This window comes from Antechinus flavipes, chromosome 5 (assembly GCF_016432865.1).
Source record: "Antechinus flavipes isolate AdamAnt ecotype Samford, QLD, Australia chromosome 5, AdamAnt_v2, whole genome shotgun sequence".
NCBI classification, from domain to species: Eukaryota; Metazoa; Chordata; class Mammalia; order Dasyuromorphia; family Dasyuridae; genus Antechinus; species Antechinus flavipes.
The window spans coordinates 109,727,241-109,744,817 of NC_067402.1; the positions used below are offsets into that span (position 1 = coordinate 109,727,241).

At 33.5% G+C, this 17,577-nt stretch overlaps 1 protein-coding gene and 1 long non-coding RNA gene across 4 annotated transcripts in view; one reads left to right on the forward strand and one right to left on the reverse strand.

The window, feature by feature from the left end:
- EXOC4 (exocyst complex component 4) overlaps positions 1–17,577 on the reverse strand; it is a 931,688-nt gene that overhangs the window by 258,012 nt on the left and 656,099 nt on the right. For all 3 annotated transcript variants that reach the window (XM_052001552.1, XM_052001551.1, XM_052001550.1), the window contains exon 11: positions 4,588–4,807. In XM_052001552.1, the coding sequence (XP_051857512.1) occupies positions 4,588–4,807 (220 nt within the window). The remainder of the gene's footprint in view (positions 1–4,587; positions 4,808–17,577) is intronic.
- The window catches only part of LOC127564794 (uncharacterized), a 229,524-nt gene that overhangs the window by 49,817 nt on the left and 162,130 nt on the right, over positions 1–17,577 (forward strand). The gene's annotated exons all lie outside the window — the stretch shown is intronic.

Consider the following 17,577-nt stretch of genomic DNA (forward strand, 5'->3'; position numbering starts at 1 on the left):
CCTGGGTAATTTTTTACACCATTATCACTCACTTCTGTTTTGACTTTCCCTTCCCTCCCTCCATCTCCTTCCCCAGATGGCAAGCAGTCCTATACATGTTAAATAGGTTACAGTATATCCTAGATACAATATATGTGTGCAGAACCGAACAGTTCTCTTGTTGCACAGGAAGAATTGGATTCAGAAAATAAAAATAATCCAGGAAGAAGAACCAAAATGCAAACAGTTTATTCATTTCCTAGTGTTCTTTCTTTGGGTATAGCTGCTTCTGTGCATCATTGATCAAGACTCATGTATGTTTAGATTATATTCCATGTTGTAATACAACTTTTAACATAATTTAAAAAAATATTCCAGTCTAACTTCACTGCCTCATCATGGTGTGAAAGTGACCTGAGTTCTCAAAGTCAGACCTGAGCAGGTATGACTAAATTGGAAATGCCCTGAATCTAGGCTCCTTGATGAGCTGTACACCTGAGGACTGATCTATGTAAGAACAGAGAAGATCATTACCAGGTCAGGTGCAGCACTTGCTCAGGAGAAGATCATAACATTATTGAGGGGGGTTTAAGTTTAAGTCAGTAGCAGTACCCAAATTGATAAAATTTTAGATATATTAATTTTGAAGTGGTTAGACATTAAAATAATGACGATCTGAGTTGTATTAATACCCTCTAGATGACTTCTACAGATGTAGAAATTGTAGGATTTCTCTTTTCTTCCTTTAAACTTAGTGCTTCTCAATAACTATTAACTATCTTGATACAATATTCATAAAGAGAGGCTTAAACATGTAAAGAGAGGCTTAAATTTTTTTTGATGATGAGTGAAAAACATGAACTGCTTCTGTTTGTATTATTCAATATGTCTTCCTTTCAAGTTTTAAAAAATGATTACTTTTCCTTGATATGACACAAATACTATTTTAGCTCAACTATTATACATTTAATTTAGTGTACCTTTAAATCAACAACTCTATCCCCTTTGCCTTCCACATTGAATATATTCTAAGGAGAAATGAATTAGATTTATAATCAATGTGAGGTGTTAGACATGGTATTAGACAGTCTAAGTGGGCACACCACACAAGTCTATATTGTTTTTCAAGTCCCTGAAGATCCAAAAACATAAAACTTATTTCTCCAATGATAAAGAAAAGGTGAGCTATTTTTCTAGAAATAAAAAAAAACTAAAATTTTGGGACCCACAAGACTTTTATTTTAAAGCTATGTCCTTGCAATAAATTCTCTTAGATATGGAAATAATAAGAACAAAGTAGGGCTTAAAAGATCAAAGATTTAAGGGAAACCACTATAAGATGCATCTATGTGACATGTAGCTGTTCAAGAATAAGTTATCATTAAAATGAGAATGGTATCACAATTCAAAAAAGGTCTAGGAAACCAGAGAGTGGCAGAAGATAACATAAACAGAGAAAGAAATGTGATGGAATGAGAGCTAGGGAGCTCTGCTTCTAGCCATGACTTTGCTGCTTGTGAATTAGGGGACTTGGGCAAAAAAATAGTGAAACTCTGTGACCCTGTTTCCTCACTTGTAAAGAAGGGAGCTAGACTAGATGATTTCTGAAGTTCTTTCTGGTTCTGGTACTGAAAGAGTCCATGACCATGAAAGCCCTGGAAATTCTCATATATCCTAATAGCATAAACCTAGATACAAATGGGTTGTGTCCAACAGTTTCTTACAGGAAAACAAAAGAGATTCCATAATGGTATATAAGCTATTCAATGCACAACCATAAATTAATATACTCTCTGCATCTTAAGTTTTAGGAGAAATGAAGAACCATCTTGTTAAGCCAAGAGGTCTATGAAAGATAGCTTGAGCCCATTTGCCTGAATTCTTACTCAGATATATATTAAGGTCAAATATCAATAGAGAAAATGAAATTTTAATCTCCAAACAAGCTCATCTTCTAAATAAAACAATTTAATTTTACTAAAAACAATCCAGGTTACATTTGGGTTCAGAGTCATTCTAAATCAACTAAGTGATTGCTAGTGTGGCCCTGTAGTGGCTTAGATTCACACTGTTTGACAGCAAAGGCTTAACCAGACAATTTACTGGTATTCTCCTAAAACCACAGAAAAAAAACTACTGTTTACTTTTAAGTTTACAGAACACTTTCCTAACAATGATTCTATGAATGCAATCATAGCTATTTTCGTTTCATTGAAGAACCGTTAGGTTAAAAACTTTCTGAAAGAAAAGTACTTCCATATTTTAAGCTATATTAATAAAATAACAATCATGAAAACCATCTGGTATTGATTAAGGAACAGAATTAAATCAATTGAAAAGACTACACAAGGGAGATTCAGAAATAACAGAACTCAATAACCACTGAATTCTGAAAAAAAAGTAGAAAAAAACACAAATTACGTAGGGAAAAAAAAATCTTCTTATGATAAAAACTGTTAAGTAAACTGAAAAACAATCAAGCAGAAATTAGGGTTAGACCAACACCTTAAATGCTTCTACAAAGCATTCTAAGCAGATGTGCACATTTAGTGCACACTTTAGTATTAAAGATTGTACCATTAAAAATTAACACATGGCATACCCTTTGATCCAGCAGTGCTACTACTGGGCTTATATCCCAAAGAGATCTTAAAGAAGAGAAAGGGACATGTATATGCAAACATGTTTGTGGCAGTTCTCTTTGTAGTGGCCAGAAACTGGAAACTGAGTGGATGCCCATCAATTGGAGAATGGCTGAATATACTGTGGTATATGAATATTATGGAATATTATTGTTCTGTAAAAAATGACCAACAGGATGATTTTCAGAAAGGCCTGGAGAGACTTACATGAACTGATGCTGAGTGAAATGAGGAGGGCCAGGACATTATTATATACTTCAACAACAATACTATATGATGATAAAAAAAATTACCCTAGCATGGATTCTGTCAATATAAAGTTATTATAAAATAAAAAAAATATTAAAAAACTCAAATGAAGAAAAAAAAAAAACAATACTATATGATGATCAATTCTGATGGATGTGGCCTTCTTCAGCAATGAGATGAACCAAATCAGTTCCAATAGAGCAATAATAACTGAGCCAGCTACACCCAGTGAAAGAACTCTGGGAAATGAGTATGAATCACTACATAGAATTCCCAATCCCTCTATTTTTGTCCACCTGCATTTTTGATTTTCTTCTCGGGCTAATTGTACACCATTTCAAAGTCCGATTCCTTTTGTACAGCAAAATAACTGTATGGACATGTATACATATATAACATGTATTGGTCAACCTGCCATCTGGGGGAGATGGTGGGGGGAAGGAGGGGAAAAACTGTAACAAAAGGTTTTGCAATTGTCAATGCGGAAAAATGACCCATGCAAATAACTTGTAAATAAAAAGCTATCATAACAAAAAAATTAACACATGCCTCTCACAACTATGGCTAGATATATTCCTAACTAAACAATAAATAAAGGCTATTATAAAAGATAACAAAATAAATAACTTTGATTACTTGAAAATTAAAGCCTTTCAGATAGACAAAATAGTGCATTTGAGAAAGAAAAAAATAATCTTTTTTTATCAGATTTCTTTGATATGGGTTTTCTTTTGATACGGGTTCTTACATCCAAGATATAGAAATAACTAAGTAAACAAATTAAGCCTTCCTTTGCCCTATCCCACCTTCCCTATTACTCCTGAAGGCAATGACATTTTCCTAGTTGCTCAGGCTTACAATCTCCGAGTCATCCTAAATTTCTATGTCCAAGCTTTTGCAGTCTTCATCTTTTACCTTTACAACGACTTTCTTTCCTATGATCCTGTCAATACTCAGTCCCCTCATCACCCCACATCTTGATTACAGCAACAGTCTGCTGCCTGCCTCAAATCTCTCCCCACCCCAATTCATCCTCCATTCAGTCACTAAAGTGGTCCAAAGAACAAATTTGACCATATCACCCTTTTCTCTCCCTCAGTATACTCCAGTGGAACAAAATGCTCCAGGTGGGAATTTTCTCTGGCTATTCTCCTCCATGTCTGGAATGATTTTCTTGCTCATCTCTACCTATTGACTTTCCTAGCTTCCCTTTAAATCCCAAATAAAACTTCATCTTTTACAGGAAGTTCTTCCTAGCCCTTCTTAATTCTAAGATCTTTCTTCTCCTAATTCTTTCCTATTTATGATATATATAGCTCATTTGTACATATTTGCTTGCTTGCTGCCTCCTGCTAATGAGGTCATTTCCCCAGTGCTTAGCATAGTGCTTTGCACACAAAAGGAATTTAATAATTACTTACTAGTGACTTGCCCAATATACAGCAAGCCTTAAACTTGGCTTTTCTTGGCTCCAAGGGCAGTCCTCTACCCACTACACCATACTGCCTGGTATGAGATAAATAGGGCTTACAAGCAAATGTATGGTATAAGTATATTCTCCATTTAACAGCTGATGAAACATTTCAGTGAATTTTTAAAATTCAAAGGAAGTATCAGTTTGAACTCAAGCCTAGGGTTTTTGACTCAGTTCAAAAGTCCTTGTATGATTTATGTTTGAAAATCAGTGGGATAAGAGCAAAAATGTGCCAGGCACTACCTGTAGGAGAGGCCGCTGTACTCCCAGTACTTTCATGGTATCTGCATTAGCCAGGATCTTTAAAGGGTCAGAAGTTTTGGTGACTCCTTCAATCTCTTTGTTGATTTCAGTCAAGACCTGGTTGAGGAATATGTTTTTGATATACATGGTGAGAAACTCTCGAAGAGGACACTGTTTGGCTGGACCAAGTCCCAGGGCATGCTCGATCTCTTGAATAAACCTAGAAGAATAGAAGAGAGAAACTATATATAATAAAGTCATTGAATAAAGGGGGCAATCATAAAAATGCTTCACAATTCTTTCAAAATATCACCAGAAAGTAGGAACACTTCTACAGAGCAAATGAGGGAAATTCCCAGAACATCAATTTTCTTGGTAGAATTCTAAAGAACAGAAGTGAGATTATTTTCCATTTGCACAAGACATAGCTTGTGTGAATTGTTAATCTGAATATTGTTTCCTTCATTAGCGTATGATGTCCTTTAAATCGGGACAATTTCTTTTGCCTTTCTTTTTATCTCCATTGCATCTTGTATGACACATATTGAGAATTTACTAAAAGCCTTGTTGTCTTATAAGTGATTACAACCATTGCCATCATTGGCCTTCCCTGCACCCTCCCAATTTAGGAAACTCTGAAAGTTACCAGACAAACCTAATTACAAGTTTTTTGAACACTACACCTAAGATTGTCACAGCAGAAGTAGCCCATGACAAGAAAATGGGAATGGCTAGTCAAAGAGAAATCTTGTTAAGGCCTCTTAATTTTTATAAACAATATCAACAAGAATCCCGAATAATGAAGATAGGGTGATGAGTACAACTGTAAGTAGCAAAAACTATTTAAGGGAGGCTTAAACAAGTTGAAGAAAATGGAAAAGCAAGCTGGATAGTTAAGAGAAAGAACAGAGATATTCCTTGGTTAGTCATTGCTGGTTGGAGGACACTGGTGAGACTAATATTCCTTTTGAATTTGTAATCCCCATTCCCTAGTACAACTAATCTCTAGTCAGCCTGCAAAGAAATCCCTCTTCTACATTGCTTCACTTTTGAAAGTAAATTACCTTTGTGAATATGATAGACACTGGACTCCACCAAAGTTTCTTTTTCAAAAAGGAAAATGTGGTTATGGGGATCAAGTACCAGAATAGCAATTAATTGATTTATTCTTTTCAAAGGAATGGTTGGGGAAAAAAACGTCTTTTGAACAGATACTTTTTGAACACTCAATGTTCTGACATTCTCAAAACTTATAACATTTAATACAGAGATTTTTTTTCCTTTACTAGTCACCATGGCCCTAAACAGATCAATACAATGCTCTTAATTATCTCTGTATTAGTTCTTTGTTTGCCTTTGGTGTCTGTAGGACACAAAACTTTGAGTAGCACTGACAAGAGTGCTTTCTGTCAATTTTAGCTGAGTGATTTCTTTCAAACACAAACCATCTATTCCCTAAAGCTTATACTATGTTGGCTTTATCAGTTTAAAATGATATATCCAGGTTGATATTATCACCTCTAACTCGAAGGGACCCATTTAACATAAGGTTCCAAATCTGCTCTCAGAATTAGGAGAGATCTCTGTGTGAAAAGGAATAAAAAAGAAAAATAGAGAAAAACAAAACAAAACAAAACAAGAAAATGAACAAGAGAAGCTCCACAAAAAAAAAAAAAGCTTTCTTATCAGTTCTTTCTTTATTCCAGTCAATAACAGTAAGAAACTTTGTTAAGCTGAAAAACTGTTCAGAGAAGACACAAATCAGGGGCAATTTTTGCTTACTGAGGAAGCATTCAATGCCTTGCAGGAATCTGAATGGAATGGCATCTGTTGGTATTTTCTAGTAAGACTGGAGAAAGAAGTAGAAGCAAGAAGAAAAAAAAAAAATTATATTATATATATATATTAATTTCTTTTTGCTAGATTGTAGAATCTCAGACTTGAAAGGACCCTAAGAGTCCATCAGTTCTATCCTTACTTTTAAGAGTTTAATTTTGTAAATATTCATTTCGCTTAAATTGCCAATTTTACTGGCATAAAATTAGGCAAAACAACTCCTACTTGCTTTAATTTTATCTTCATTGCTGGTGCATTAATCCTTTAATAATAATAAATAATAATAATCCTTTTAGTAAATCTTAGAAATTTGGTTTTCTTCTTTCTAAAAAAAAAAATAAATAATCAAACAAGGCTAGCTAGTTTTATTTATTAGTTTGCTAGTTTTCTTTTATTTCAGTTTTATTAATTTCTCCTTTGACTTTAGGATTTCCATTTTGGTGTTTATTTGGGAATTTATTTTGTTCTTTTGTTTTTTTTTAAGCATTTTTAAATTTCATGCCCAATTTATTTTCTCTTTCTTTGTTTTACTGATATAAGCAATTAAAGATATAAATTTTCCCCTAAGTACTGCTTTAGCTGTATCCCACAAGTTTTGATATGTTGTCTCACTGTGTTCATTATTTTTAATGAATTTGATTATTTCTATAATTTGTTCTTTGGCCTATTCATTTCTTAATATTAGATTATTTAGTTTCCAATTAATAATTAATCATTGTTGTTTCCATAATCCTTTATTAAATGTAATTTTTATTACATTATGGCCAGAAAAGAGTGAATTTAAAATTTTGGTTTTTTTTTCTCATTTGGTTGTGAGGTTTCTATGCCCTAATAAATGGTCAAATGTTTTTTCAAGATGCCATATACAGCTGAGAATTTTTTCCAGCTGTTCAATTTTCTCCAGAAGTCTTACTTTTCTAAAATTTTATTCATTCTTTGGCTTCTTTCTTACTTATCTTTAGTTACATATAAAGATCTCTCTTCTTCTTTCCCACCAATGATTTTTTTTACATTATTCCAAAATAATTCACTCCTGTTTTCAGTCTCTGTAAAATCCTTGTAATAGTCTTAAAGATAAATTACATAAAAGTTACATGTATCATCTTCCTACATGTTATGTAAAGAGTTTACATATTGAATTGAACATTATTTCATGTTTACCTTTTTATGCTTCTCTTGAGTCCAACATTTGAAATTCAGATTTTTATTTAGCTCTGGGTTTTTTTTTTTTTTTTTCATCAGGAATGCTAGGAAGTTCTCTATTTCATTAAATATCTATTTTTTCCCCTGAAGGATTATATTGTTTTGCTGAGTATTCTTAGTTGTAATGCCAGTTCTTTTATCTCCCAAAATATTATATTCCAAGCCCCCCTGCTCCTTTAACATGACAGGTGTTGTATTTTATGTGATCCTGACCATGGTCACAGTATTTGATTGATTTCTTCCCGGCTGCTTGCAATATTTTTTTCTTTGACATCAGGACACTAGAACTTGGTGAAAATATTCCTGGAAGTTTTTATTTTAGGATCTCTTTCAAGTGGCAATTAATGAATTCTTTCCATTTTTATTTTAGCTTCTGGAGCTAGGATAATAGAACAGTTTTCTTTAATAATTTCTTGAACAATGGTGTCTTTGATCATGGCTTTCAGGCATTTTGTTCTAGTTTACTAGATCAGGTACTTCTTCTGATAGTTCACTATTTTCTTCCATTTTTTTTTTCATTCTTTTAGCTTTATTTTATTATTTCTTAATGTCTCATGGAGTCATTAGTTTCCATTTGTCCAATTCTAATTTTTAAGGAATTGTTTTCACCAGTGAAATTTTGTACCACTTTTCCCTTCTGACCAAAATTGTTTTTTAAGTGTTGTTTTTTTTTTAAGTTTTTAAGTGTAGTATTTTTGTGCCTCTTTTACCAAATTGTTAATTGTCTTTTCATACTTTTTTCCTTTGCTTTTATTTCTTTAATTTTTCTTCTCCACTATTACAGTTTAAAAATCGTTTTTGTTTTTTCTAGGAATACTTGTTTGGGTTTGTGTTCAATCCACATTCCTTGCTTAGAGCTGTTTTGACTTCATTGTCTTTTTCTGAGTTTGTGTCTTTATCTTCCCTATAATTACAGATTTTTATGGTGAGGTTCTTTTGTTGTTGTTTCTAGCCTAATTTTAAACTTTATGTTCAAGTTGGGCTCTGTTCCTTGAGTGGAGGGTGGGAAGGGTTCTCTCTCAAGCTTCAGGCTTTAATGTTTCCAACGTGGTATGATCTGGGGTGAGGGGTGGTTACTGTTCTCCTAGTCTGGTCTTCATTCAGGAAGGGCCCCTTGTCTCTTGGGATTGCAATTGGTCCTTCCCTCAAGGTCCCTGATCTCTCATAAGCCAAAGCAATATTCCTCAAAAAAAAATCTTCCTTCATTAGCACCCTAATTATAGTATACATTTCTTCACAGTATCCACTAGCTATATGATCCTCTACTTCTATTAAGAATAAATTGGTTAACTTCAATGATGAGGTTATGTTGAAGCTTCATGCTTTTTATAACCCAGGGCAGTATATAACCTGTTGATTACAAGTGATCCATTGATCTATGAGAGTGATTAATTCCATTGAGCTGCCAGAGAACAGTTATCTTGCCTGCTTTTCCATGGCTTATAGCCATTTCTAGCAGGGAATGAGAGCCTTAGCTGGAAACTTTTGGAAACTTCATTACCATAAGGGTAATTCATTTCAGGAGTTCATGTAGACATACTGTCATCACCTTCTCCCTCCCTTCCCCTTTCCCTTCCTCTCCTACAAATACACTGGTCTAGTACTATTTTCCAAGGTTGAATTTTCTAGCCTCTGTTAATACCCCTACCCCAAAGCCCAGAGACCCAAGAAAATGGCCTTAGAAAAACAGGCTTATCATTCAATTGAATCACTGGATTTAAAGTCTGGAAGAAACCCTAGAGATGGTATAATCCAAAACCCATTCACTGAATATAGGGTGAAGGAAGATTTTTTTTTTTTTTTTTTTGAGGAGCTAAAAAAGCCCAAGTCTAAAATTTCTCTCCCCCTTATTAAAAGAGTGCTGTGAGTTAAGTGATTATCTTGATATTTTTACTTCTTTGTATACATTAAAATTTATTTGTATCTTATTCTGACTGGGGATTTCTGGAGATCAAGATAAATATATCCTGTGTGGGTCTTAGGATGCCTCAATAGGATTTATAACAATAACCTATTTAGGAAATACTTTTTATGTGAATTTGTACTTTAAAAAATGTCAAAAAAACTCTTCATATATGTGCATACATATTCCTTAAATATATTAATATCTTAAACATATCTTATCATTATGGATATGCATATATAATATTTATTTTACATCATTGTCATATGCCAATAATCTTTATCCATAACAGGAAATGGTTAAATCATAAATCAGATTTGAAAAAAGTTCTTGTTCTGGGTCCTTAGTCTATAACTTCTATACAGAGAAGAAGTAAATGACCTTCATTTCTTCCTTCTGGACAGCTTAGCAGAAGGACGAGGAGCTGGTGCTTTGTATGACTTCTCCTGGGAGAAGGCAATGCTTCCTAGTCTGGGTGGGCGTGTGGTGGTAGTGTAGGGCAAAGAGGACAATCTGGAGTCAGATAGTCTGAGATTTGATCCCGGCTTGGTCAGATATTTTCTGTAGGAGCCTAGGCAAATCGTTCCCTTTCTCTGGGTCTCAGCTTCTTCATCTGCATATTGATTTAGTTTTAAAATGTAATATTATCTAAATTTTGTTGCATTATTGTTTACTTTGTTAAATCTTTCCCAATTATATTTTAATCTGACTCTACCACACTTGGGATTGTTTTGGATTGCATGTGAGTATGCATTTGACACCTCTGAAGTAGATGATGTGATCCTAGACGATCTTTCTACATTTTTGTGTTTGATGCTGCATTAAGCTCAGAAAGAACTCAATAAATTTTCACTGAATGAATGGATGAGATTGAGGAGGAATGAGAAATCAGCAAAAATTCTTGTGTTCTGAAAAGATTCCTAAATAGCTAAATGAAAGTGAGAAGATAGAGGATTAAGAAATGCCTTAGAATCTCTTTACTGAGAAATAATATAATATAGTAGAAGCTGACCTTAGAATGAGAAAGACCTTATTTCAGTTTTTGTATTGGACAACATGGAGAAGGGACTTCACCTGTGAGTATCCTGGGAATTCTTCAAGTAAGTTACAGAAAAGTTGTTGATCTGCTAATCTATATTAGAGGAATTTTCACACTAAGGAAATCACAAGTCTCAGAAAAAAATCTCTAGGTTATTATATGAGGATTAAATAAAATAATAATTGTAGAGAGTTTAGCACAGTGTCTGAAACATAATTATTTGTTATATGTTTTAGCTATTGTTATTAGTCCTAATTCAATTCAGTGAAAACTTAATGAATACCTATTGTGGATACAGTCCTATGCTAAGTACTTTGGTGAGGAAGGAGATTCTAGAATGACAAATAAGCCACAGTCTCTTTAGTCAGAGTTTACAACCTAGTTAAGGAAATAAGGCTGATTTCTTAAAGATTATATTGGTTCTTATCTTTGAGTATATGGGTTAAAATTTTCTTTTGAATAATCACCAAAGAGAGGATTTTAAAAACTTTACATCTGAAATACTTGTATTTTGGTTTGTGACTCAAAATGCAGAATTAGTTCCCATTCCCACCCCTCTTTTTGGTCATGGGATTTTGTTTTGTTTGATTATTAACTGTCACAAAGGGTTTGCTTTTCTTCTCATTTTTTCCTCAATGGGAAGGAGAAAAAATCCATGCTTGCAAATTAAAAAAATTAAAAATAAAAGAGCAAGCATACTAGTATGTTCTATATGTTTTCTCTCTGAGCATGAATATTCTCTCTCTTTCTCTCTCCCCTCCTTCTTCCTCCCCACCCCAATAATTTCCACTATTTCTATCTTGATTTGATTTCCATCCTTTTTCACAGGATGCCACTGGGGAAATTCTGAACTAATTAAAATTTCACTCAAGCTGCATGGGCTTCTGATTTGCAAAGTCCTTTGCTTAGCTGAGGCTCATCATCACAAATTCCATTTCACTGTAAAGCTCCATTTCTCTCATTCCATCTCAGCCAAGTCTAGCAGCAATGACTAGCTAGAAACATCCTTGAGCAGAGTGGCCTGACACTGTATTATGGGATTTAAGGTAAAGGAACAGTTTTTAATTCCTCTGAGGAAAGCTGCTAATATTAAATAACTATTTCTTTGCCTAGACCCTAACTTTAAATTCTGTGGTCAACTACTCAAGCTAACAATATACACATAAAGTTTTTATTTACAACAGAGATAAACAGGTAAACATGGGCATGTTTATGAATAAGACAGATTGCTTTAGGGTAACATACACCTGGCTCCACATCACATTTCAGAAGCTCTTTTCACATTGATACAATGGCATAAATTGATGGAAAGGGAAAAAGCTTATATGGAAAATGTCTTAACAAGAAGATCCATTAGGCAGTGAAAAAGAATCCAAGGGAGGTGGTCAAGATACCCCTGTTGCAGAGAATCAAGACTAGATTAGAGAATACATTAGTGAAAATGATATAGTGAAAGGTCCTACAAATACAGAGAGGTCACAATGGATGACCCTGACATTTCTCCAGTCTCTAAAACCTAGAAGCAAAGAAAATAAAATGCAATTGTACCACATAGGAAAAGATAAATATTTCACACAGCATAGCATTTTCTAATTATGTTCTATATTAATATCCAATTTTTATCTTAAATCCAATTTATATCCAAATGAAAATATGGAAACAAAGTAGTGGCATGATTTCTGTTTTGTAGTTTGGTCTTATGGTAAAATAGAGAAAAGAAAACCATACCAGAAAGTTACATGTAGAGAAAATTTTTTAAAAATTCATTTAGAATCACTGAATTATAGGTCTTGGAGCTGTTAGGAAGCATCTCAACCACTTCATTTGGAAGAGAAGAAAAGTTCAGAGGTCAAATGTCACAGAGATAAAAAATAGTGGAACCAAGATTTGAATCTGGTTGCTCTGATTTTTTTTTCAACCCAATAGTCTAATAAAAAGCTAAAACATCTTGTACGTAAGCCTCTAGTTTGAATTTCTCATTAATAAAATGAAGACAGGGGGCAACCAGAAGGCCCAGTAGATAAGAGTACAGAGCCTAGTCAAGAAGACTGATCTTCCTGAGTTTAAATTTGACTTCAGGACATGTATTAGCTGGATGACCCTGGACAAGCACTTAACCTGTTTTGACTCATTCCTCATCTACAACATGAGCTGGAGATGGAAATGGTGAATACTCCAACATCTTTCCCAAGAAAATCCCAAATGGGGTCACAAAGAGTAAGATAAGACTGCAACAATTGAACATAACTATACCCCCTCCTCCTAGCTCTCCAACCAGCCCATACAAAGTGAACAGACTGGTTTGAATAATACTATTGGTCTTTACCAGATTCCAAAACACTGTGAGACTATAACTGAGAAGTCAACATTTTAGGCCTTATGCAGAAAATCCCTAAAACTTTGAAGACAAGCCAACATTAATACTAATGTGAATGTCCAAACTCTAATAATATATAAATGATGTTCCCATAGCTCATTTAAACAATCAACAACCTTTTAAAGCCAAAAAAAATTATACTTCACTCAATACATTACACCCAAAATCCCTAGTAATCAAGTATGTCTTACATAATCACACTGTATACAAACATCTACACCTAGAATTTATCCAGGTCTTTCACAATGAGCCACAGCACATCTTTTTTTTAGCACCTTTCCATTCTCTCTTCCCTCTTAGGCAATTGGGGTTAAGTGACTTGCCCAGGGTCACACAGCCAGGAAGTGTTAAGTGTCTGAGGTCAGATTTGAACTCAGGTCCTCCTGACTTCAGGGCTGGTGCTCTATACACTGTGCCACCTAGCTGCCCCCTTTTCATTCTTTAGAAATAAAATCTAAGCAAAACCTTATCAAATGCACAATCCTGGAAAACATGCCATGATAAATGTACTTCTTTGGAGATCTCAATTTTAGAAGTTCCTATATCCCCAAAAGGAATATCTTAGAAGCACAACAAATTGGTAAGCAAGTCTGACAAAGGAATGGAAACCTCAGAGGAATTGATTGGCTATTTATTGAATTTACTTGGATTACCTGACTAGGAAAGGATCATTTAGAAATGATTTACAAGGAATTCATTCAGAAACGGCAGAAACAGCCATATTTAAGACTATAAATCAGTGGAACATGAAAACCAAAGAAAAATCCATAAAGGTTAATGCACTTTGGGTCATATTCACCACTTAATTCATGGGAGCAAGTCATGAGCATGTCAAGAAGAGATTGTTTCTCTAACTCTCCATAAATGCATATATTTAGAGTAACTATTATCTACTCCTCATGTACTTAAAATTTTCTCTGGATAAAAGTGCAAAGTAAGCTTAATATCACTGGAACACAATCATGGACAAGATGATCTCTAAGGTCCATTTCAATTCTAAAATTCTATAACTCTCTGTCCGTAGCTTATACCCTTAGGAGGCAATTTGCTGTTCTAATGAAACAAAATGGTATTCAGGTGCTCACATTTATAGCTACATGAAATTCATGGCTACAACCAGAAATAGAAAAGGGTAAAATCTTTAAGCAAGGGGGGGGAGGGGATGCAGAGAACATTATCTGTGAAATTTGGAACCTGCAGGCTTATAAATAAATTTAACTTATTTTAATCTTTCTATGAATATACTGCAGGTGATTTGTGACTACACTTAAGTGTTCCCACTAGGCAGAAAAACACTTTAGATAAAATGAAGTAACCTTTAAAGAAAAAAAATAATTATTTGATTTTTTTTTTAAGGTAAATCATTACAGAAATTTAAGTGAGTCAAACTTTAAACTTTAACACTAAGAAAATTACTTTTCCTAAAATATTAAATTTTTTTTAAGAGTTATTGACACAAACCCCAGAAAAAATATAAAATAATTGTTTTCTAAAGATCTAGAATTCTGTGTTTTATCTTTTAAATTTCACTTATTAAGGAAAAATGGACTTTCCATTCTCTCTTTCCTACCACAGTCAATACTTAAATTAAAGTTAGTTTAAGTCTTTTTAAAAATGCAACAAAGGGACATTTGTTCTTTTATTCAACATCTCTGTTCTAAGCATCTACTGTGAGCATGGCAACACTGTGTAGTTAGTTACGCACTGGGGAGACAAGTTTAGACAAGATATGGTCTCAGCTCTCCTGGAGCATATGTGAGGGCTTAGAAACTAATATTGAGAATAAGACACACACAAAAGTCTAACTACAATACAAAACAAGTCCTGATAAACATATTACATTAGAATGTAGGCTCCCAAAAATTACTATTTAGATCTCTGGATAGGGAAGAGTTCAACCAAACAAGGGACAGGAAAGAATCACAGATTATAAAATGGACAATTTTAATTACATAAAATTAAAAAGTTTTTGTGCAAACAAACTTAATTCAACAAAGTTAAATTTAGAATGGAAATCGGAAAAAAACTGCAGCAAGTTTCTGTGTTAAAAACTTCACATACAAGATATAATAAGGAGCTGGATGAAATTTTAAGAATGAATTGTTATCTAATAGATAAATGGTCAAAGGATATAAGCAGACAGTTTTCTAAGGATGAAATAAAAGCTATTCACAAAAAAAAAATCCAAATCATTAGTAGAAAAATAAAATTTAAAGCAGGTTTGAGGTTCTACTTTGTGCCTATCAATTGTCAAAGATGATACAAAAGATTAATGACAACTGTTGGAAGGGTTTCAGGAAAATAAACATATTATGTGCAAGTATGTTTGTGGCAGCCCTCTTTGTAGTGGCCAGTTTCCAGTAACTGGAAACTGAGTAGATGTCCATAAGTTGGGGAATGGCTGAATAAATTGTGGTATATGAATAATATGGAATATTATTGTTCGGTAAGAAATGACCAACAGGATGATTTCAGAAAGGCCTGGAGAGATTTACATGAACTGATGCTGAGTGAAATGAGCAGCACCAGGAGATCATACACTTCAACAACAATACTATATGATGATCAATTCTGATGGACCTGACCCTCTTCAACAATGAAATGAACCAAATCACTTCTAATGGAGCAGTAATGAACTGAACCAGCTACACCCAGCGAAAGAATCCTGGGAGATGACTATGAACCATTACATCGAATTCCCAATCCCTATATTTTTGCCTGCCTACATTTTTGATTGTATATTTCTATACAATATTTTGGAGTCCGCTTCTTTTTATACAGCAAAATAATGGCTTAGACATGTATACTTATTTTGTATTTAATTTATACTCTAATATATTTAACATGTATTGGTCATCCTGCCAAATTAAACTTACATGATTAAAAATATAATAAATTTCAGGGGTAATATTTTTTTTTTTGGTTATACTGTGTATAGAGGAAGGTCTATTTTTAAAGTAAATAAAAATATAAGAAAAAAAGAAATTTTATTTTTTCCAAATAGATGTTAAGAATGAGTAGATTTTATTTTGGAGGATCAATATTATATAGTTTTATTCCTGAGCTTTACTCACTCCTAAAGCTAGTGATTTACAATTTATTTAACATTTATTTTAATGAGATGGGCTAATGAAAAAAAAATAGATATGTTCATTTATAATGATTAAAATTCAAACATGTGGCTTTTCATCTCACAATTAAAAGGAGGCAGATCATTTCAATAGTTCAAGTTTTGAAGAGAAAATATAGAAGAAAAAAGTGATCAAAAGTTCATTGTGAGATAGACATAAGATATGAAGTTACATATAGGTTCTTTCTTTTTTTGTAAATGTTATTAACAAAGGAGTAATGTGAGTGTGAATTTGCTATTTGAGTAATATTTGATAATTCTTTCCATTAAAATGAATAAAAAAGGAGTTTCTGTACATGGGATTTTTTTCTGAATGGTCAGTTTTCAAAGAATGAGCTTTGTTCATATAATGAGAGAAAGATATAATTCAGTAGGCCAAAAGAACTATGACTTCATTCGTGTAGTTTCCACCACTCTATGAGTTGCAACACTCAGTTACCCCAGTTATGTGAGACTCATCAAAATTTAGCTAGGTTAATTCTTGAATACTAGACAAATGCAGTCTTTGCTGAACCGGTACTAACCTCCCTATATCTACATGGTTCTTCCTTTTACTCCCACATGTCTATGCTATCTTCTAGATCCATCTATATACTTTAAACTTCTCGGATGCTATTTATCAAATTACTTTATTTTAATCATTCAAACATCTCTTTAACTCTGATGACTAAAGGAAGTCAGTTAGGATGCAAGTCCCTTAGGGGCAGGAACTCTCAGTTTCATATTTGCATCCCCCATGAAACATAGGATTTAATAAATACTTGTTAATTTACTGAAGTCATCCAATTTCAAAGGGTCCATTTTTTGATACTCTTTCACCAAGATGCTAATATCTACAAAATGTGTTGGAGTAACAAGCTAAACACAAAAATCTTCTTTTAAATAGAACCTTAGTTTATCATTCTCCAGAAGTCTGATATTTCATTCTAGAGGTCAGACATCAGACAAGACATTTTCTTCCTTATGTCTGCTTTCATAAATAGCTCCATGATTAGATAGGGATTAAAGGTCTTATAATTCTCACTATTATACATCTCATTTTATTCAAAGCCTATCCAGAGTAAAAATTCTACTCAGGAACCCGAGTTGCCAAAGAGTAGGGATTATTAAATTTGTATACAGAATAATAAACACAGTGAAAATAATAAAAAAAAAATCTCTATTCTAGCTGATGTGCCAGAGATTATTTGCAGGCGACTATCCATCAATCTTACAGACATTAAAATGATGGAATACACAGTATGTCCAAAGAAAAACTAGACCCTATGGAATAATTTTGATTACAATATTATCAGTTCCTGCAGAACTGATATTTCTCTCTGGAATGTGCTGATGACAAATACCTACGCCATATGAAAGATAAACCAGCTGTCCAAAAGGAAATGACTGAACGAAGGTTAATATGTGTTCACTGAGTTATATTCTTGGGCTGATTGCTACTAGGAATTGCAGCTGAATGTGGACAACATAGAGGAAAAACCAAATCAGAGTAGTATATATCA